The 21976-nt window shown below is 40.3% G+C and overlaps 2 protein-coding genes and 1 long non-coding RNA gene across 6 annotated transcripts in view; 1 reads left to right on the top strand and 2 right to left on the bottom strand.

Annotated features, from left to right (window-relative positions):
* Positions 1–15419, bottom strand: part of CYB5R4 (cytochrome b5 reductase 4) — a 27797-nt gene extending 12378 nt beyond the window's left edge. Inside the window, exons 1-9 of one of the 4 annotated variants that reach the window (XM_030267534.4) lie at positions 15265–15419; positions 13842–13995; positions 11063–11163; positions 8941–9025; positions 4857–4898; positions 2557–2611; positions 1201–1258; positions 993–1086; positions 425–457 (exon numbers count right to left, since the gene is read on the bottom strand). In XM_030267534.4, coding sequence (XP_030123394.4) covers positions 425–457; positions 993–1086; positions 1201–1258; positions 2557–2611; positions 4857–4898; positions 8941–9025; positions 11063–11163; positions 13842–13995; positions 15265–15339 — 697 coding nt within the window. In that variant the 5' untranslated portion in view covers positions 15340–15419. Of the gene's footprint in view, positions 1–424; positions 458–992; positions 1087–1200; positions 1259–2556; positions 2612–4856; positions 4899–8940; positions 9026–11062; positions 11164–13841; positions 13996–14352; positions 14738–14818; positions 15013–15264 lie in introns of those variants that run through there. The other 3 variants (XM_072926617.1, XM_072926618.1, XM_030267535.4) reach the window with 3 other exon arrangements.
* Positions 15386–21976, top strand: part of LOC121469685 (uncharacterized) — a 20399-nt gene continuing 13808 nt past the window's right edge. The window contains exon 1 of the long non-coding RNA XR_005979808.2: positions 15386–15781. This is a non-coding gene — a long non-coding RNA (uncharacterized lncRNA). The remainder of the gene's footprint in view (positions 15782–21976) is intronic.
* RIPPLY2 (ripply transcriptional repressor 2) lies at positions 16394–19120 on the bottom strand. The gene is made up of 3 exons (XM_012572777.5): positions 18619–19120; positions 18439–18503; positions 16394–16690 (listed from the first exon to the last, which is right to left on the bottom strand). The coding sequence occupies exons 1-3, from the start codon at positions 18922–18924 to the stop codon at positions 16525–16527; spliced, it is 537 nt and encodes a 178-aa protein (XP_012428231.5). The 5' UTR covers positions 18925–19120; the 3' UTR covers positions 16394–16524.

The following is a 21976-nucleotide window of genomic DNA, read 5'->3' as shown; positions in this document are numbered from 1 at the left end:
TTGTTAATTACTACTACTTACGACTTTCTTTTCAAGGCCATTTGAATTAACAATTAAATCCAAGAAAGTCTCAGTCTAAGCAAAGAACAGTTTACAAATACACAACAGAACTAACTTCTAGCTCTTTTAGCATTTAGTCATACTCAGAGGGATCAGAGCACTTTCAGCTTATTACTTTCACAGGCCTAATGCCACAATTAAGAAAAAAAAAATAATGCTATGGCTTGGTTTGATTGACTCTGTCAGGACCTGATGGTAAGCAAAGTATCTGATGAGTCAGAAAATTAAATTGAAATTGCGCATTCTGATATCAGAATCACAGAATATCTTGAGTTGGAAGGAACCCACAAGGATCATGGAAGTTCAGCTCCTGACTGGACTATCCTACAAGAGATACAGAAGTGCTGCAAGAGACAGAAATTACCTGCCACATCTTCTGAAACTGCATGATCCAAGCCTGAAATAAACACAACTCTGTGTTAAGCATTATCAAAATTCTATTCCAGCCATCATATATATAGAAAGTATAAGTCTAGGAATACTGAGTGAACTAATAATACTAATGCATGTTTCTTTGGCCTTGAAATTTGACTCATGACTTCTACAAGCCTCATGCATGAAGGTATTATATTTCCCATTACCTTTAACAATGGCTCATGTAAAGCTACCAATCTGCATTATTGCACTTGCCCTTGTGAATGGGGCTTTTTAATAATCATAAAAATACATGTGAAAAAAAATTTATACAACTTCAAAATCTATTTCTTATTGCATTTTAGTCCATATGTAAGAAATTTAATATATACTAAAAAAATGAAGATGTGAGTTGATAAACAATGTAATTCCTTTACATCTAGGCACTTTAACCATCTCTAATAAAAGAGGAATAAAATATTAATTCATACATGCAAAATGCTAATGGTGTGATGAGCAGGTTTTAATACAGTAGAATGAAAATTCAATACTTTCAACTGCAAAATTACAGTACCTACCAACTTCTATAAGATATGAGTGGTCATCCATGATGATTTCTCCCCTTAATTGTTTGTCTTGACAGTCAACTATCACCAAGTCTGCATTCATGTCCTTTCATAGCCAAGGGGAAAAAAAAAAAAACCAACAATTTTTATAAAGTTCTCCTAGAATTCATGCTAGATCACAACTGGATCTTGTAATTCTTCCTTCATGAAATATACTTACCTTCTGCTTAGTATATATGACAATTGTGATCAAACTATCTGTTTGGAACCAGTCATAACTGTAAAACAAAAAATATAATAAAGAAAAAAATATATACTTTATTTGAGCATATCAAAACACATTTAACCATAAGCCTTCAAACAGAGCTTGTTTAACAAATTTACAAGCCAAACATATTATTTACTATTTTGAAGACTAAGTTCAAAGACAGTAATTTTGAGAAAACTACTAAAATAACTATCTAATTATGTATTCTGATAGTCAGGAGTTAAAATTGTATGGCATTAGTTTTACTTAAAAAGCACATGTATTCTCTTTGTGGTTTATGAACCTTGCTGATGGATGATTAAAATCTTGAGTCCAGACAATTAAATAGGCAGGGTGGCTTCCAAGAGTTAAAGATTTGATGCACAAACCACAAAACCACAGTTCCCTTCACCTCCACAAATCAAGTTTTTGCATTCATTCTTATGGTCCCAAGTCCAAACCTTGTAATAAATCCAGGGTAAAGTTAAAAAAAAAAAAAAAGCCTTCAAATGCTAATTATTTGCATGGCCTTATACTTGCCAGGAAGTAACTTCCATCTACTCCTGCACCAGAAAAACAGGGACAAAGGAGGAGAAAACACTCCTGACAGCAACCAAATTTTAGGCTGCACACCTTCCAGTCACATGCCAGAATATGCCAGACACACATGGGAAGAAGGGCAGCAAGGTTTGGAGAACACTTCAGAAAATAAACCTCATTCCAATTGTTTACAAGCCACAATATTTCATGACTGCATGTAACTAGCCCAGAGAACACACATTTCCAGGGGATTTTGATGCCAAGTGAGAAACTGGACCTTGAGGACCAAAGGTATCAATGGAGTAAAATGATGCCTCAGTGACAACAGCAGGCGTATCTCAGTGAGCTTTCAGGGCCTGCTTTGCTTTACACACTGTAGGAACCTGAATGCAGCTATTGCATCTAAATACGTTCCAGCTTGAAACAATGCCCTTTTTCAAGGCATGGCAATTGTTTATGGACAAATCAGTTAAAGTCAAATCAGTCCAACTGGAATCATTTTCCATGAGTTCTCCCAAGAAACAAGGGTGAGAACTCTGCAAATATAAGCCATACATTTGTATACAATCAAGGCACCACAAGATTTAGAACAGGCAAAGAACCATCATCTGCCCACATGACCTCTGGCAAGTTGTTTTAAACCTGAACTTCAGCTTTCCTACTTATACAAGGATGGTAATGACATATACTCTCTTAACTGAAATTTCAAGAGCTACCCTTATATTTACTAATAATTACACAGAATTCTTAAATAGAGTGTTCAACAGACAATGACAGACAAAGGCTTACGCTGGACTTAAATCTTTAGCAGAAGAAGCCAGTACTTTCTTATCAGGAAGCACACCTGCAAAGAACAGAGAGTCATTAAAATAATTTGCTGGGATGCTTGCTTAATATAAATCATTCTCAGGTATGTTTGGGGTTTATGGTTTTGGTTTTTTTAATTGAATGTTCTAAGTGTTTTTGAACAATATTTGGTGGCTTTATTTCCACAGGTAGCCAGACTATATACATTTAGTTTTTATTCAGCACTTTCTCTTGGAGAGCAAGGTTCTAGAACATGGAGGTCTACTTCAGAACTTAAGAGTTCCATGCACCACAGTACCTGTGTTGTGCTTGGTTTCATCTGTTATAAGCTTGTGCTTTTACACTTTGTGGTAGTGAAGCACAAAAAGGTTAGCTAAATGACTTTCCTTTAACAGAACTATTTGTTTAACAATTCAGATGAATATTCCATTTGAGATGTCTGATCTAACCTAATTCATAAGTAAAATTCCATGTCAGTCAATTAAGCAACGATAGCAACACAAATCTTTCTACACATCACTTTGCTAGGAATTTTCACAGAATTCAGACACTCATTTTAACTATTTAACTACATGAAACAGTCTGAAACAGCCTTTGCTGAGAAGCAACAGTTGGCCAGTCTTTCAAAATGCCAGTTGTACTAATCTCTGGCATAACAGAAATTGAACATATTTGGCAAAAACTTAAGGACGGAGATACATAAAAGCAACTGCAATCCTGCATCAGTTTTAACAAAAAGAAGGTAAATAGAATGATGATGGAGGAAGCTTCAGACTGAACAGCTGGTAAGTGCTGGTTTCATGCCCATTCAAAGGCAAACCTTGCAAACCTGAAATGGCTATGCATAAAATAATTAGCACATGAATTCTCAGTTACCCAGATTTTTATCTTCTAAGTACCAGTAAGTTTTCTAGTATGACTACAAGCTTAAACATGTAATTGAGTGGCTCCACCACATGGGAAGTAGATAAAAACAAAAAGAGCTATTCTGGTCTAAACCAATCTGTCAAAACTGTTTGATCAACCAGAATTAACCCCAAGCAATTAAAACTCAGTCAAATTACTTATTCTTTGATCCTTAATTACTCCTAAGTTCAGAACAGCTGCAGCTGCCAAGGAAGCTAAACGTCAGAGAGTCAGATCACTGCAAAAGAAAACCAATCACCTAATGATAAAAGCCTTCTCAAAAGCTAAGCTTTTCTTGAGGGCACACATATTATCTGCTTCGTCTACAGGGATAACAAGAATCCATGGTCATTCATACTCTTATTTGCTTTTGCCGATCCAGGGAAATATAGAACAGCCACAATAAAACAACATTCTGGCAAACCAAGTTATTTATGAATTATTTTTAAATACTGCAAGATGCTACATGAAAACAGTGATTCATGCTGCAATAAAAAGACAATGATTCAGGTGATCAGTGAACCAATTAAGAAAAGTGGTCTATTAGTCATGGGGATCACAAATAAAGAAAAGCTGTGGGTGAAGCCAAAGGCTGATAGCAGGCATTAAATGAACAGTTTAATGTGACCAGATGAATAGCAGAATTACAACCCTGCACATCATGGGGCTGCTTTGCACAATCCCATGGGACAGCAAGGCTAGTGAGAAAGGTTCTCATGCCATCTTCATGGCCACATGGGAAAGAGCTGGGTTTGTGGTTCACAAAATGAGTAGAACTGCCAGTCACAAAAGGTGTGATCAGCATACCAAATCCAGCTGGAGGCTAGTTACTGTGAGCACTCCCTAAGGAACAGGGAATGCTGATATTATTTCACACAGTCACTAGCAACCTACAGGGCACACACTCTCCCAGTCAGAGCAATAACAAAACACACAAACGGGCAAAGAATGAAAGGTTAAGGTTATTAAGGGATGCAGAGAGTCTGGAGAAATGTGCTGACAAAAACTTTACGAAGCTTAGAAGGAAATGCAAAATTTTGCACTTTGAAAGAAAAAAGATCCAGCAAAACAAGTGGAAGACCTGACTGGATAGAAAAGACTTGGGCAGAAAATCTTCCTGGCATTTCAGAGACAAGCTGACCTTGCTTGTTCATTTCATACCTCTGTGATCTACACTACTCTATTGCAGTTTTGTAGTACTTTCAAACACAGAATTCACAACACTTAGGATTTTGCCTTCTGAAATTTGCACGGATCACTACAGCCTGACTACTGCATTCAAGTGCAAAGAAGAAGTGTGGATAAATACTGCTCACTCAATGATATTCACCTAAGTTTGAGATCCACTCCCAACTTCACTTCAGGTGAGAACTTACCATTAAGCTGTTTCTTGTCTTCAGACACAGCAGAAGAGATCTCTGCAAGCATTAATAAAAAACAAGTACAACAGTTAAGAAGTTACAGTACTTGCCCACATCATAGTAAAGTAGCCAAAGTGAGGATCTCTCAATAAACTTTCAAAAAGGCTTAACAGAATGACCAGGATGCTACAGACATCAAGAGGCAACAAATAAATGCAGCAATGATTACCATTCCAAAAGATTATGTCTAATTAAAATAAATTGCTACAGTACAAGCACCAAAAGTTGCACAACTCTAAAGGATAGGAAATACAGGAACTCTGACACTTCAAAAAAACCATCACAGATTATCTTGTGCAATTGTAGACTTCATAGGTAAGAAGCTCACTGAATTTGTTAAGAATTCCAACACCTGTCTCACTGGTAGACTGCAAATCTGACCAACCAAATCCTTAGAAGTGTGAACCCGATCCTTGGCAGGAACACAGGAAAAAAAAAATTTTTCTGTAAGCTTCCTCTCTCAAATGATTATATTTTCAAGTGATAATCTGAGTTTTTCTATTCTACAGTATGCTACAACTATTCCAAACCAACCAGCTCTAGCAGAAAATTTAAAAAAAGAAAGACCAAGCAGGTGAATTACACAGCACCAATTCATTCATAAGGTGCTCAACTTGACGGGAAAGGCACTGTACCTCTCAACCACATATCCTTCTGTTCACAGTAAATTTGTAAGGGGGAAACTAGACCTCTGGATATACCTGGCCCCTTTCTGCCCTCCTCTACATTGCACATCTCAGAATGTCCTCATATGAAAGGCCCAATTTATATTCTCTCTTATGGGAGCCAAGTTTGGGAAGCAAGAAAAACAATCTGTTCTTCCTGCTCCCTTTTATGAAAAACAAAATGGGAGCGTTTCTTTCCTGTTCTTCCATATCCTTCCCAGTGCTCTGCATCACACCAGCAAGTGTTAGAGAAAAAATGCTAGAGAGAAGTTAAGAAAGGCTTCTAGAACAAAACACCAACCATATGGTATTCCAAAATTACTTGAGAGCTCTTCAAGAACAAACTTCATCAGAGGCTTTCATGTTGTGTCATTTTAACGTAAAAAAGAAAATACCCCACACATTTTTAGCTGAGATAAAAAGAAAATACTCCAAAAATTTTTAGTTGAGGCAACATTTGTCTGAATACTCTGCTATACACCACTTTACAGTTTCTGCCAGGATGGGCAAGTTGTTCCCAAAAACTTCTTTCTAATGAAAGGTTATTTTTTGTATTTAGAAGCCTATTCTCATTCCACTACATTTTAATACACTGCACAGAAATCAGCACTGCAATTTTAAGGATGACATGAGATATATCGAAGGCAGAGCCTTACCTCTTTCTTGGATGACATCACAGCTCTCAGTCGAATCTTGTTGAATTAACAATAATACAACATGCATTCTGACTCCCAAGAAACCACTAAAGTAACATAGGGATTATGCTACTACACACTAACAAGTGCCTCTGGAAACATCAGCAGTATTAAAATATTTCAGACTGTGTTAATGTTTACAGCTGAGCACCTTGAAGGAACAGCAAGCTATACAGGTTTGCTGTGGGAGAGTCTGAAATCATCTCTTACAAACCTGGGTATTGCACGGGCCTTCTCAGCAAGTACAAACTCTACGTATTTGTAATGCAAAGATCCATTGTAACACTACAGAGGGGACACTTCAGAATTTCCTATTAGTAACTACCAAAGCATAAGCAGCATTCTCAAAACACAAGCTGACAAAACATTAACTATTACCAGCATTTTCAAAAGACTCTTCTTCCTCAAAAAAACCCAGCCTAGAGTGTGCAAGGAAAAACTTCAGCTTCCTTAAGCAGCTCAGTAAGCAAACAATTATACCATCTCCCAAGAAACTACCAGAACAGAGGAAAGAAACCCTAAGCTACACAACTACAAATCTTCCAGCAATGCCCCAACAAATCTACATCTCCCTTCCTTGCTCTGTACTGACATTGCACAAATACCAACGTCTGTCCTACTGCCGAAGCTCACTCTCTGTCACAAAAAGCAACAAATCCAAATTTGAAGTCTTGTCTTCCCTCTATACTTATGGGGCCCATTTAATCCTCTATTCAAAAACATGCACCTTAACTTAGTATTTTTTCTTCTATTCTGAAATGCAAACTTTGCAGAATATGGTATTCTCAAAAGATAAAAGACTAGAACTATTGCTGGCTAATAGTGAAGTAAGTTAATTACTTTTTGATAATTCAAAGGAGGAGGATATATAACCTCCCAGGAACCAAAGTAATCCTTGAGAATCTTACAGTGAAGAATTTCAGAAAATCCAGTGCTGCAGTGTTCCAGAGAAGGGCCAGAAAGCTGGTGAACAGTCTAGAGGGTAAATCCTATGAGGAGTGGCTGAGGGAGCTGCGGTTGTTTAGCCTGGAGAAGAGAAAGCTGAGGGGGGACCTTAGTGATCTCTACAACTCCCTGAAAGGAGGGTGTAGCCAGGTGGGAGTCAACCTCATGGCTGCATATGGGGAGATGGTTGGACATCAGGAAGAACTGCCCTGAAAGGACTGTCAAGTATTGTATCTGGCTGCTCAGGGAGGTGGTGGAGTCACCATCCCCAGAAGTGTTCAAGAAACAACTGGACACAGTTCTTAGCCATAGTCTAGTTAACAAGATGGTGGCGGCTCAAAAAATTGACTTGATCTTCGAGGTCTTCTCCAAACTAAATGACTCTGTAGTTCTGTTATCAGATTGATTCTTTATTAACAAAATTAAGTATTTTCAAGTCTGAAATGGCTAAAAGCGACACAAGCAACGGAACTGGAACTAGTTTTATATAGTTGAGAATCTTTATCCTGCAAATTTTACTACAGCAAAATGGATAGTCCTATTAACAAACAGAGCAGAAAAAGGGAACAGTAGAAAATAGACTGCCAGAGCCAGCAGGGGTGAAGATGTGTTTGTGTTTTACTGACTGGCTGTGACAAAAATTCCTTCCAGTTGAAGAAAAGTTAGATTAACAAAATCAAAAAATGCACGCTTACTTTTAAATTTCTAACTCAATTGACAAAGTAGTAGTAATGTCTCTGTAATGCCTATACTCAGTGAAGCAGTTATGCTGCTGAGGTTTCTCCATACTTTGCAGCACTTACCTTAAAAGTTCCACACTGGAATTAGCTACCTTGCACCATGGAGATGTAAAATACTATTCCACTTCACACAAAGACCAAACTCAACCTAACTGTAAAGATGGTGTTATCTAAGCATTAAGCAAGCAAGCTGTGCACTTTGTCAGGAGCTGAAGAGCTACGAGACAGCTGAAATTGTGAACTAAAGTATACAGAATTGGAGAAAAATAGTTGTAATCATTACTCCTTTCATGTTTTCACTGCAGTTTTGCTAAGGATCAATACTGAGTAACAGTGTCTGCTTCCCAGGTATAGGAAATTTTAGCTGTGGCCTACAAACTGAAAAACAGATTGAAGTTTCTGGAAACCATCACCTGCATTCTAACACTATACTACACTTCTTGCTCTCCTGGCTCAGAGAAGTCTGTTGTATCAGAAAATTTTTCCCAAGGTAAATTCAAACTAAAGGACCCAATAAAGTGTTCTGGAAAGAATAACTGCCCATGAAGTGTATTCAAATAACTCAATACATATGCAACTTGCCAAATGTATGTAAGGCACTGAAATCACTAGACTGAAAATAATGACTTTTATTTCAATATGACAGCTGCCTATGACAGTTTGCCCTCTGGGATCAGAAGAAAAAAGACGGGTGGCATGACAGTACAAGGTCTTTTCTATATACACAGACATATAACACACATGCACAGCTGTTTTCTAATGACTAAAAACAAAAGAAGAAACATAGCAGTGCATTACTAAAAGTCTTTAAGTATGAAACAATTTCATCTTCAGGTATCTGGTGTAAAAAAATTAATACATGCAAAAGCCTTCAACTCTACACAAGAACAGAGATGGTCCTCATAAGTATGAAGTGATTTAGGATTTCTCATAATTGCCAGATAATTTTGGAATAAAGTATAACAGACAATATTTAATTCTTAAAACAACTCACCTTTTGGAGCAGCAACAGGCTTGACAGCCATTCTCCCAACAAGACATTCCTTCAGCATTGATTCGTAATTGACCCAACGATGAACCTACATTAACAAAGTATTTTTTCATAAAATGAGGAATTCTTACTATGTTGTTCTATGCACTGAAATAGAAAAGTTCATTTTTGTACATTGACTAATACAATTCATTTAGCAGATTATTTTAAACACATTAGAAGTCGCTATTACAACAGTCAGTACTTATTTTTACTTCTATTACAGATATCATGACATTAGGTGAAACAATAGGATTATGAAAAAGGTAACAATAGTTTAATTTACTCATTTATGCTTTGTAATGTCTGAACATCATAACCTTGAGCTACAGAATATATTTCAGAATAGCATTTTTATGACGCATGTGTTAGAACAACTAACACAACAAAAATCTTGCCATTACCACAACGTTTATTAGTCTTGTTTAGACAAGTAAAGGGAAAAGGGATGATGGAAACAAACATAAAGAATAATAGTTAAGACAAACAAACACCTCCTACCAAGCTGGTGTATTTCTGTTTGCTTCTGCCTTACTATCACTGAATCATTTGGAAATTCCCTATTTAAGAAAGTAAAATAAAGTGAAGAAAAAGCAGTAGCTTTACAGACCAGAACTGGAGAAGTTGTAGAGGAAATGGATGGCAGAAAAGCGAATTCTGATAGAGCATCCAGGATAACATCACAAGAAGAGAAAAGGAAACAAAGTGTTGCATGACAAATTTGAATGGTATCTAGATTTAAAAATTAAAATTTTCAACTGGACTAGCTAAAGAGATGAGATAAAGAATCCCATCAACAAGTTGCAATTTCTTCATATACAGGTAACAGAAAGAAATGAAGGACTATGAATGACAGTTGATTTTTCCAGAAATTTGGAGAACACTAGCAATCTACCAAACTCTTAAAAAAACCACTATCTGACAGACACAGAATGCTAAAGCAGAGGGGAAAACAAATACCTCCAGTAACAGAAAAGTCATAAGCCAGAAACAATAAAAGTGAAAAGCATATTTTCAGGATCTAAACCTGCTTCCATTCCCATGACAAAAAATTAAAAAGTTACAAGCATATATCTGAACTTAACTGCAGGAGCTTCTCTAAATACTCCTGATGTCAAGACTTCTGTTTTCAAGGTTATCATATAATGACCCAGCAACATAATTCCAAGGCCCAACTTGATACTGGATACCCGATACTACAGATTTCTTGAAATCAAAGAATTATGCCCAAAACCAACACTTCATTGTGAAAAGAATAACCAAGGATAAACTCAACAAAAGTAAAACATTATCCTTTTTTATTTACAACGTTAAAAACATTTTGCAAATGAAGGCATAACATACTCTGATGCATGACATGGAAAGAGGTAACATATTTCCTTTCAGAAACAGAGGAGATTTCTTTTCTGCTCTTTCCCAGTTTCCCAGACAAACCTAGTGAGTAATGGAGACCCACAGAATGTCTGTTTCTAAAAAATACCAACTCAGTGAATCATGTTTTATACCACCAAGTTTGTGACTCCTTGCAGAAAGCACACCCATGCTGCCGAACAGTTATTTTCTGAGTATTTTCAAAGCATTTAAAGAAATAGTAAACAAATAAGAGACCAACTGTCATCTTATGAGTTGTTCACCAGTTAAAGTTAACAGAAGCTCCAGCATTTTTCTGATAATGCAGCTGCCAAGTAAATAGACAAAGAATTCTATAAGCTTTTTTCAAAAATTGAAAGCTCTTAGAAAAATAGGTCTCTCCAACAACAGAAGTCATTGTAACAATTTATTAAGAAGGTGGTATCTCAAATTGTTGCTACCTTCATTGCCATTTCTGCTAAAAAAAATGAAGTCTAATTGAAGTATAATTCTAACAACATAAGTGATATTTTCATTACTGTCTTTTGCTACATAGTTTAAACTATGTATCTCTTCCAGCACATGTAAGTATCATTCTGAGCAGTGACTAGCTGCCTTTCCTTAGGACTGAAAAAGTTCAAATCACCATTTCCATTGAATTGCCCTAAAAATAACCATAAAAAATGCATTTTTCAAGTATGGTGAGCAAGTGTCATTTGCTGCCAGTTGTTCTCACCTGATCAAAGAGATCTGTACCATCAGTTCCTGCTGCTTTCATTAGTTCATCCTCACCACCTGGATGGTATTCCATGTATGGCGTGACATTATATACAAATCCTAAAGAAAACAGAAAAGCATATGAGCAGCATTTCTACAACCACTCATGTATCCAAAAATAACGGAAAGGTTAGCACAAATTAAAGAGTGTATTAGCAAACAGCAGGCATAATTGGAACAGGCAGTATGACTTCACAAAAACAGAAACATAAGTGACACAATTGTATAGAGCACAAGAGGTATCTTCTTACATGGAGATGCCAATCCTACAATGCCACACCACTTGCCTTGGGTTAAGACTTCAACCTAGAAATTGAGTATGATGTATCCTAACTAGAGGGTAAAAATACCACATGCAGGTTTAAGAAGAGACAAAATTGAACCAGTTAGTGCACAAAATAGTTTTTAGTTTCCCTTCCAGTTAAGTTATCCCTGAAGTGTTGTCATAGCTGTTTTGGTACTACTCATCACCATCATGGAAAGAAATGCCTACAGGAAAGAACTGTCTCACACAAGGAAACACTGTCACTATCAGCAACAAAACTTCAATTCTTCAGATTCAGCAATATAAGAAACTTAACTTGTGCCCATTAAATGCTTACAACTCTGGTTGTATCTGTCCTAGTAAAAGGGCTCAGAATGCAGGACTTCCAGCACCATAAAACTATGTTTCTTCACAGATCTGAAATTATGAAGGCTGATTATTGCTGCTAAGCAACTGGGTATTGGAGCCTGAAGAATACAGCTATAAACTGATTTAACTAACTGATTTAACAGACATATTGCTGCTAACATGATAATTGCATCCCTACTGCCTGAATATTTAAAGACATTTAACATGGTTAAAACAGGAAGCCACCAAAACCAGAACTGTGCCAGCACTTGCAGAAAAAGCTTTGAAGACATTAGGAAGTGTACATTAGTTACTTCAGAAGAGAGAAAGGCATTCAGCACTGAGCCTGGGGCAGACACACTTGGAGCAATCCTAGCTGGCAGGAACAACCATCCCAGGAAACAACAAAGACCTAGTCAATAACAAAGGAAGGATCTTTGCACACTTTACCGACCTGCTCTTCTGATGGCTGTATTCACTGTGCCATCTTGTGTGCAGCAGCGATTACTGCACACAATAAATTATAAGACTGTGGGTAGCCATGGCCTCCTGAATATTATTCTAGTTTACCATCACTCTTTGTGGAGCAAAAGAAGTGTCATTTATACAACCTTCATGCATTTTTTAATTCCCCTGAGCCCCCCTTATGTACAAATTTGTGCCCTATATGACAGCTTGTTTTGATCACACTGGGGTTTTGAACCAAGTTAGTTCCTGCTCTTCTTTTACTTCACATTGCTCTCATGGGTTTCTGATCTTTCCTTTAGAGACACAGTCTAACTACCAATGCAGAGACCTAGTTTAGTTTTTCCACAGTTATATTCTTTTACTACCTGTCCACATATGAGGGCTACTGTGATTTTCAGTTATGATGTTTTTTTCACTAGTCATCTGAGAATACAGAAAAGGCAGACCTAGAAAAATTTAAGGAAAGACATAGAGGCAACTTGATGGAGTTCTTGTAAAAACCAGCCTCAGAGATACAGTATAGTTAAAATGAGATTAAAAAGAAAACAGAAGCATTTCAGGCAGTAATTCTGTCTGCAGTAGATGTTCCTTTTTCAGAGTGAAAAATGAACAGATGAACATAGCAAACAAGCTTTCTTTAGCTCTCCTCCCACTATAGTTTTAGTAGCACATGCAACTGCAGCACAGGGAATTAACAATCCTATTATTTTGCTCAAAGGCCAGTACTGAATAACATTCTACCTTTACTTTCACTTTCATCCCCTTTAACACCCAACAATAATACAATCACCCCCACACAGAAATTCTTAACTTTTTTTTTTTTTGCTGAAGTTCAGACATGACATTTATTAAATATCAGTGCTGTTCCTTACCAGATCAATGTTATCATTCACAGATTAAGGAGATCAGAGAAGCTAATGGGACATTTCTGTAGTATGAGTGTTCTATCTTCACAGAAACTGGCAATATCTCCTACTAAATTTACAGTGCTATTAATGTATTTTAGCCTCTAAATGATTAAACTGCAGAGCAAATGTTTTACTCCTTTCTGTAGGACAGTTAGGAACTTCATTTGCAACTCTGAAAATACTCTTCTAGCTACAGCTATTGTTCCACGTGTCAACTGTCATTTGCCTTACTAAGTTTTATGAAGTAGTATGTGTGCTTTCACAATTATTTCCTAAAGACCATTCTCCAGGTTTAAGTGGTATTTTTAATATTTATATGTCTCTGGATGCTCTAAAGCAATCCTTAAAAATAGTCAACTGCTCAAAATAACAAACTGTCCAAGGCTGATGAGTGTACATGTCAGCATTTTCAAAGCCCTATTTTCTTGCTAAGTCTCACTTTTTATTTGATACATTACCTAAAATCTTGTGGTTTATTATTTTCATAGGCAGCTATAAAATAAGTATAAAATATGCCCATTTGGAAGATTTGTTTTGAAAGGCTTGAAAGCAAAGAAAATCTTTGTAACACAAAATCTCTTACTTGAAGTTATGCCAAAGTATGTCAAGATTACACCTGGCCCAAACACAGGAAGTGCATAGCTTCTCTTGGAGTGTGGCTTTTGTTTTTGTTTTTTGAGTTTTGTTGCTTCTTCTTTAAGCACAGAAAAAAGAAGCCAGGTAAAAAACACAGAAGAAACATCACCAACCTCTTATACATATCCAGCAATCCTCCTTTCTGTTGTGTTTAGAGAGCTCATCTTCAGTAACTTCAATCAGCCTCCCTTTCAAACCAGTCAAGTCCTTCCCACTTTTAGTTAGCCGAATCCAATCCATAAGACTCCTTCCTGGTTTTAAAGGTACCTGAAAAATAACAAATATACAAACAACTTCAAGCTCTAAAGGAAGAAAAAGCCATTCTAAGAATACACTTTTCTGAGCTCCATAGGAAGGTTCAGTAAAAACAAAAGAGAAATAACCCAACTCATATTATTCACTGATATTTAGGAGCCCTACTGAGTAGAAAGGGTGCTTAAGTAAGTGTTCTGGGTAGTGACACAGAAATGACTGAACATCAACACGCATTCAGATTATTCTTCCCAAAGCAAACAATTTACCAACTCTGCCTGTGGTGGCAAATCATTTGAGATATGGTCTGTAAAATTATAAGCAATAAAGAAAGGAAATTTAAAAATCATGGTCAGGTAAGATAAGTTTTACCTTCACAGCATTCATTAAGACTTTTCACAAGCCCTACAGCAACTGGAAGGCACCCAGAGAAAGGCAGGACAGAAGTCTAGTAGCTTTCCAGAGAAGTACTGCCATGGCCTGCCTGTCCTGAAAGGCAGAACAAGATCTTCAGGGTATCTAACACCTTCCTTTTCAACACCACCTAATGAGTAATGGAGACCCATTGAATGTCTGTTTCTAAAAAATGCCAACTCAGTGAATCACACTTTACAACAACCACATTTGCAATTCCTTGCAGAAAGCACATCCATACTGCAGAACCTTTATTTTCTGAGCATTTTCAAAGCATTTAAAAGAAACAGTAAACAAATAAGGCCACAGTCTGGGAACCCTTTTGATCCAAGCTTTAACAACAGGAAACAGGGTTAAAAAACTGCGGTCTTACAAAACCACAAGAAAAACAGAAGCAAGAAAACTAAAGCGTACATAAACTAACATTTGTTAATGCGACTTTAGTCCAAGTATGCTTTCCAAGAAAGGTCTCTAGAAAAGAAGTGTTCAAAACCCCTCCAAAGATGAAGATCGAACACATAAAGCATAAGCTGCACGCAGTAATTCCAAGGTGGAAGCCTCCATCCCCGCACAGGAGGAAGAGCCGGGGCAGGAAGTGCCGGAAGCGTTATCGCCGCCGCCCGCTCCAACAAGGAGCACCAAGTGCGTTCCAGCGGCGCGGCCCAGCCGGCCCCGAGCCGGGGAACCTGCCGCGGGCTGGAGGGGGCGGCCGGCGGCAGCCCTGCCCCAGCTGCAGCCGGGAACCGGCGGGGAACCGGCCGGGAACCACCGCAAATCCGGGCGGGGCCAGGCCAGGCAGCCGCGGCCGGCGCAGCGCGAAAAACGCGGGCGCCCTTCAGCTCCCCCCAGCAGCGGCAGAGCCGCCCGTACCTTGCTGCGGGCACCCGCTGCCGCTCGCTGCTGGGAGCCGGGCGCGGGGAAGGCCGAGGGCGGCACGTTGAGCATGGTGCCGGGCCGGGCCGCGGCCGGGCCCCGGCGGCGGGCGGGCGGAGCGCTGGGGCGCAGCGCGCAGGCGCCGCCGCGGCGGGCGGGGTCGCGGCCCGGCGCTGCGGGGCCCGGCGCTGCGGGGCCCCGCCCGGGAGTGGACCGCGCTGTGGGCAGGGAGCTCCGCGTACCCCGCCGCTGCCCTGTCTCCCCCTGGGGCGGGCGGATTTGCCTGCCCCTGCACTAGGATTGGCTTTCCGTCCAGGTGTCCCACGCCAGGTGCTGAGGCTGGGAGGCTGTGCAGACGCGGCTGGCGCACCCCACGCTCTGAAGGTTCAGTGTGAGAAGGCGCTGGCGAGGGCCCCTGGGCGCACACGGGATGGGGCAAGCACTGCCGGGCTGCTGCGGGCACGCTGAGCCAGCGCGGCCTGCAACAGCACGCACAAGGCAAGGGCAGCGCCAGGTAGGTACACAGGCGCTACCTGACAGAGGCACTGGCCTTTAATTTAAAGTTTTGGATTTGTTTTGTTGTTCTTTTAGGGGCTTTGGCCTTCACGATGATTGGTATCCAACTTTGTTTCAATTATAACAGCTCGGATCTTTTTCTCATTTCTTGATGTCTGCTTTACAAACAGTATGAAACTATCACTTTTATGTATAAGAACACAGCACATGAGAACAGTAGTGATGCAAGGCAAACTCTTCTACGCAACAAGAACTAGATTGGAATTTGGACTCTTACCTCTGTTTCAAAAACAGCTATATTGTTTCTCTTCTCCATGTTTGAAACTCTGTTGTAACAGCAGGCACAACCCAATTGGAATACTTAATCCAATGATTCCTTGTTATACTTCCATAAGGAGCCTGCTAAATCACAATGATAAGCTTTCCTTGTGTCCTCAGACTTTGAGAAAGCCACATAACCATAAAGCCCTTCAAAGTAAGGCATCTGTTCTCTGCTTCAAAAATTGGTGTTCAACTTATGATCTACAAACTACAGGACCTCAGATATAAAAATAGTAATCAATACCTTCCCCACTTAAACCAGGACAAGAACAGAACAAAGGAAAAAGGATAAAATTACAAGACATCTCAGTTTTATTAAGAATAACTTACATAGAAATAAATTATCTTTAAAAATACTATAATATATATTTATATTAAGTTTAAATTAAGTCTTAGAAGTAGCATTAGTCTTCCCTGCAGTCAGCAACCTGATTCTGTTCTTGAATCTTGTTCCAGTTGATCTTCGTCATCTTCACTGTCTGAGTCTTCATAAAAGGAAATTGTAGCCTGAACTGGGAAGTTTTTCAGAAGTGCTTCAGCTTCCTGATACAAGTAATCATAGCACTTTGATTTGGGCCAAAATAGTCTGAAACAAGTATACAAGAGATTTGCTTATCATTATTACATATTGTACATGGAGCAACATGCAAAAAACCAAAGTGAAATTCTATCAAAACAAGCATCCAACAGAACTTTTCCTTACATGTTCAATTGTTGTTTTCTACATTCAATTAAGAAAAAAAATTCTCTGGATTCTTATTTTCATCTGAAGAGATAAATATGATTTAGAGTGCTAGTTTTGCAACAAAACTACAAAAGCCCAAGACTCTGAAACTTCCCACTCCAGTACCTCATTAACAGTACTATCTGGGGATCTGAGCCAAGTAGTACTGCCCCTACTGGGGCAGTATTCCTAAGGAATATAATGGGCATCAAACAGGATCAAAATTTCATTTGAATCAAATTAGTAGTTTTCTTACTGAAGGTCCCCAGCCTGGGTAGTTGTTGATACTTGTTTTACACCATTGTAAAATTAAAGGAATGATAAAGGCCTAGGGGTGATCAGACCTTGATATTTCATCTGTCTTTCCGAAAGCAATCACCAGACTCCATAAGAAAGATGTTCCATAGATGTAGATTTTAAAGCAGTCTGTGTTATATCCTGAAATTAACAAAATATGCTGATAGATCACAGCATGGGGTATCAGCTAATGATAATAAATTGCATTTAATGTACTCCAAGTTCCTGTTCCTTTTCAACTACCGTCCTCTTTTGCTTACAGTTTGGTAATGGCTAGAAGGAACAGACCATGGAAGTCCCAATAGCCAAGAGACTAGCACACTACAACATAATGAAATGCTGACTACAGATTGCTTAAAATAGAAATGCAGTAAGAAACAGAAGTAGATGGCTTTCTAGCAATTGCAAGAAATATCTTTTAGGCTACTGTTTAGCAGAACACTGTTTCCTTGGCAGCACAAAGCCACTGACATTGGCTTTGTAACAAGTCTTCATTCCCAATGTTCCCTGTAACAACATTCACTCAAACCTAAGCATTGGAGCAGTCACAGTGAAGTTTGCCTGTACAGTTGCTCAGTTAGTACATCACTATTTAAAGGATGAGAGCCTAGATTTGAAACACAGCTGCATTTTGTCTGGAAAAAACTACCTGTGCAATTATTTTAAGCATCTTGCAACACCTAGGAGCATTTCTGAATACAGACTCTCATGCAGATTCAACTGTTGTTATTTTCTTTATTTCAGAGCTGACAGTGCAGGTACTATCATTGCCTTTATCATTAATGCAGCAGTTACACAAGTATGTTCTTCGGCAATGGTGGCTTAGCCAGTGCATACCTTCTCTTCCTGCCACTCTCCCAGGCCTCCACCTGCTTCTTTGCTGTGGGAGGGCGCTGGAGATTTGCACAGCAACACAGCCTAGGAAATACACCCCTGTGCCTTTTTTAATCCTGGGCACAGGAATGAGTAATAAGATGCTTCAGCCAACTCCACCACCACCAAAAACCACGTAACTGTGTAATAGGTCTTAAGTCTCACACCACAGTGGCACCTCAAATATGTTAAATACAAGAGTCCAGGCAATCATTTGCCCAAGGATCTGTCAGTTAAAAAGCACATGGACGGCCAATTCACTCCCTAGGCACTTTCATATCTACATAAATAATATGGGTAGAAACAAAAGGGGCGGGAGAGCTAATGCTAAGACACTACACTGGCGAGCGAGGGACGGCTCCCGGCCTCGCAGCGCCACGGGCCCCTGGTGCCCCGAGGTCCCCCGCGGGAACCGGCGGCGGCAGGAGACTGCCACTAACCTGACAGGGTGCGTGTACTGCGCCAGCTTTCGGGAGGCTTCCGCCAGCTCGCCGGGGCTGTGAGGCTGCGGAGGAGAGAGCAGAGGTCAGCCCGCCGGCACGGCACCGGGCCCTCCCCGAGCATCCCCGCCCCGCCGGGATGCCGGCGGCAGACGCTCCGCCACGCCGCTCCCCACTCACCGCTGCGGGGCAGGGGCCGCCCCGCCGGGCCGCCTCGCCCGGCGCGGGCACCCACGGTCTCCAGAGAGGCGCAGGACTGCGGGGCGAGGACAGGGCCGTCAGCGCGGGACCGGGCCGCCCCCCGCACCGGGAGGAGGAGAGGGGCGAGTAGCCCTGCGGGGGCAGCGCTGCCGAGAGCGGGCAGCCGCCCTCCATCCTCCGCCGGTCCGCGGCCGCTCGCCTGTCGCTGCCGCCCGCGGGCCCGGAGGCTTTTATAGCCGGCGGCGGGCGCTGCGCGGCGCGGAGCCCCCTCCTCCCCCGGCTCATCTGCCAGCGCCATCCACAAAAAGGCTCCGCGCGAAGGCGCCGCCGTGTAAACACGGGGCGCGGGCGCGTGCATGCCCCAAATGGCCCGGGCAGGGGAGGCGGGCGCGGGGGGGATTTGGCGAGTCGGTGTTAATCGCACTCGAGCAGACACATGGCAGCTGCCGGGGGGCGGGCGGGGACAGCCCTGTGGGAACGGAGCGGGGGGCGGCGGCACCGGGGACGTGCCCGGCCGCTCTGCGCCCCGGCTGCGGGCTCCGGCAGCCGCCACCGCGGCCTTTTGTTGTTCCAGCCGTGTTTGTTTATGCTCGGAGCGCCGAGTCACGGCGTGTGGGCAACGCGGCCCGGCCGCCGATGGCAGCTCCCCGCGGGAGCAGGCACGGACAAAGGGACCCCATCTCGGGGCGGGGGAGAACAGGGCACCCTTTGGAGGGTCCTTACTTAATAATGCGTCAGCCCCAGTGCGTGTTCCCTGACGTGTTCCTTCTCAGGCAACGGCAGTTGTTCTTTTTATGTATTTATATATATGCACACGCATACAAACATGCACACACACACACACACACACACACACACCTTTATTTAATAGAGTATTTTTACCGAGGAAACGTGCCTGCCTTAATTCTTTTTTCTTGTGGTCCTAATACATTCCGCTGCCAGCACTGGATGCTGTCACTATACGTGCAAGGTTTTACACGGAGCTCCTGCCGTTTCCAAGTTCCCCGGTACCAAGGGAGTATACTCTTGTTTCTATTTTTATTTATTATTCTTGTTTTCCCTTTTCTTTCTGAGGTTGCAATCAGTGATGCATGGGAGAGTGGCAGGAACAAGTTACACAAGAGCTGGTAAACAGTAATAATATCAGCCTTAAGGACTAGGAGGGTTGGTTGGATGGAGCTGCCCTAGATGCTGAAGAAGGGCTTAAACCCCGGGTAATTTATTGTTCCGTTAGAGACCCACATAAGTGAGGCACTGTTTGGAATAACAATTTTGCCTTGAATTTGTCTGAGGCATAAGGGGTGTGTCTACCTTGGCATTGCCCAAGAGCAGCTGCAAATAGCCTAAAAATCTGTAGCTACTCTAAAAAGAGTAGCTACAGATTTGTGCCTTCTCCGCATCATCTTCAGCACAATCCATTTCACTAAATAGTACCAGTTGTAAAAAATGTTACATATGAGAAGCTGTGTGGGAAATGTAATCAGGTAATCTTTCACATCCTAAAGTCAAAACCAGATGCAGACTGACTTGCCTTTCTGAAGGAAAACAGCCACTTACATTGAACAAGAAATAGTTGGAAGGGTGCACACATTCAAGCTTGTGTGTGCTGGGATACATTCCAACTTTACCAGTGGGCATACGCTGTCATTTTGCAGATTTGTGCCATTTGGCCACCTGGAAAAATTGGTAATTATGACTTTAAGAGTTAATAAAGGAAAATGTATTTTCCAGTGAAAAGTTTAGTAAGATGTGATGTTTGTAGCTCTTTGTGGTTTTCTCTGATTCATTTTCACTGTGGCCTAGAATGAGATTAATTAAAATAAGTTAACAAAAGGCTCAAACTACAATACATATTCATCTCACAGCTAAGAAATAGAGAATAGAGCAAAGTATAGTAACTTGTGCAATAAACCAAATGTGATCAAAAGCAAAACTGTTTTTCCTTTTCCTTTTTTTCCAAATAGCTACTGTGAAGCTTGTCAGGTGAGGTAAAGCATGAAAGAAATATTTAAAAGCTATCTGTTGGTAGATTCTTCTTTGGCCTAAATGAAGTGAAAGCAATAATTTTTATATTTCACATTTTTCCTTTGAGAAGTTTAACACAGGCTATATAAGAAAAAAAAAAGAGGCAAGGTTCATTGTCTAAAGAAGGAAAGCCTCTGTCACATTAGTAGTGACAAAGGGCTAGGAAACACAACATCAGCTTTATCTGTTTGGTAAAGCATAAAAATTAGATTTAATGTCTACAGTGAAAGCAACAAAATGACTTTGACCAATGACTCTTAATTGTCTCAGGATTCTTTTTAGTACCTGCCTGAAATGAGAAAATGTCCTAGGGAGAAAGTGTGATTTACCCATTAGAGAGCAAATTGAAAGAGAGGTGTTGAAAGGATAAGGAGAAAATAATGACTAACAGCTGTTGTTCCCCTGCATATTTTCACACTGTATGAGTCTTCTTGGCTTTATAGTTCAGCAATGCAGTCCTGTTTGTCAAGAGAAATACAGAAGTCTGGTGTTGCAATAGTAACCTATCATTGGCATAATGAAAAAAAAAAAACAAAACAAAACCCCTAAACAATAAAAACCCTTGACGTTTTGCTGTCTTCCCTGGAAGTACAAGCTGGAAACTGGTAAATCAGGGATAGAAGATGCTTTGTCATGTTTGTCTCTTCTGCAATTTGTGCACTGTGTTTAACACGACAAAACAGTGCATTGGTTTCATCATGTTAAAATCTCTTCAGGTAGGAGCTACATACCACTGCTGAACAGATAGTTGGTCTAATGGGAGTGATGGAATACACTTTATACTGGTTCTTTTAATACAGTAGTGGAATATATAGCTCTAAATTCAACATGAATTCCAATAGAGGCAGTTCCCTCATGCATTCTTGACTCATCTAACTAAAGCAATATTCCTCATTCTGTGCCTTAGCTCCTGCTTTTTTGTATTTCTATTTTTTTTATAAAGTGTAAGTCCTGAGTTGAAGGTTGTTCTTGGTTGTACATATATAACTAGACTGCCTCAAGGAAAGGCAGACTGGGAATCAGGATCTAATACACTGTGCTTTATTATACTGGAATGAAATTGGAAAAATTGTGGTTTATGGTTTTATTTACTCTTGTGCAATAATAAAAATACTGAGATTTTTGAAAATTTCTCTCAAGGTCATAGATTTAAAAAATTTCCTTATACCACTTTCCATGCAGATCATAGCCGGTCATGTACAGGGTTCAATCCTGCTTAGCCATAGGTTGATTTTTTTTTATAGGGATTTTTGTACAAAATTGCAATTGAAGAACTTCAAATACAGTATCAAAATTCTTGTACAGTGATTCT

Source organism: Taeniopygia guttata, chromosome 3 (assembly GCF_048771995.1).
Source record: "Taeniopygia guttata chromosome 3, bTaeGut7.mat, whole genome shotgun sequence".
NCBI classification, from domain to species: Eukaryota; Metazoa; Chordata; class Aves; order Passeriformes; family Estrildidae; genus Taeniopygia; species Taeniopygia guttata.
The sequence above is the reverse complement of the archived record's forward strand: the minus strand, read 5'-3'. Positions and strand labels throughout refer to the sequence as shown.

Coding starts and splice junctions, on each gene's coding strand:
- RIPPLY2 (XM_012572777.5), bottom strand. CDS start 18,924: ATGAGCCGGGGGAGGAGGGGGCTCCGCGCCGCGCAGCGCCCGCCGCCG. Junction 18,504..18,618: donor GCGGCCCCTGCCCCGCAGCG/GTGAGTGGGGAG, acceptor TCTCCTCCGCAG/CCTCACAGCCCCGGCGAGCT. Junction 16,691..18,438: donor CAGTACACGCACCCTGTCAG/GTTAGTGGCAGT, acceptor TACTTGTTTCAG/ACTATTTTGGCCCAAATCAA.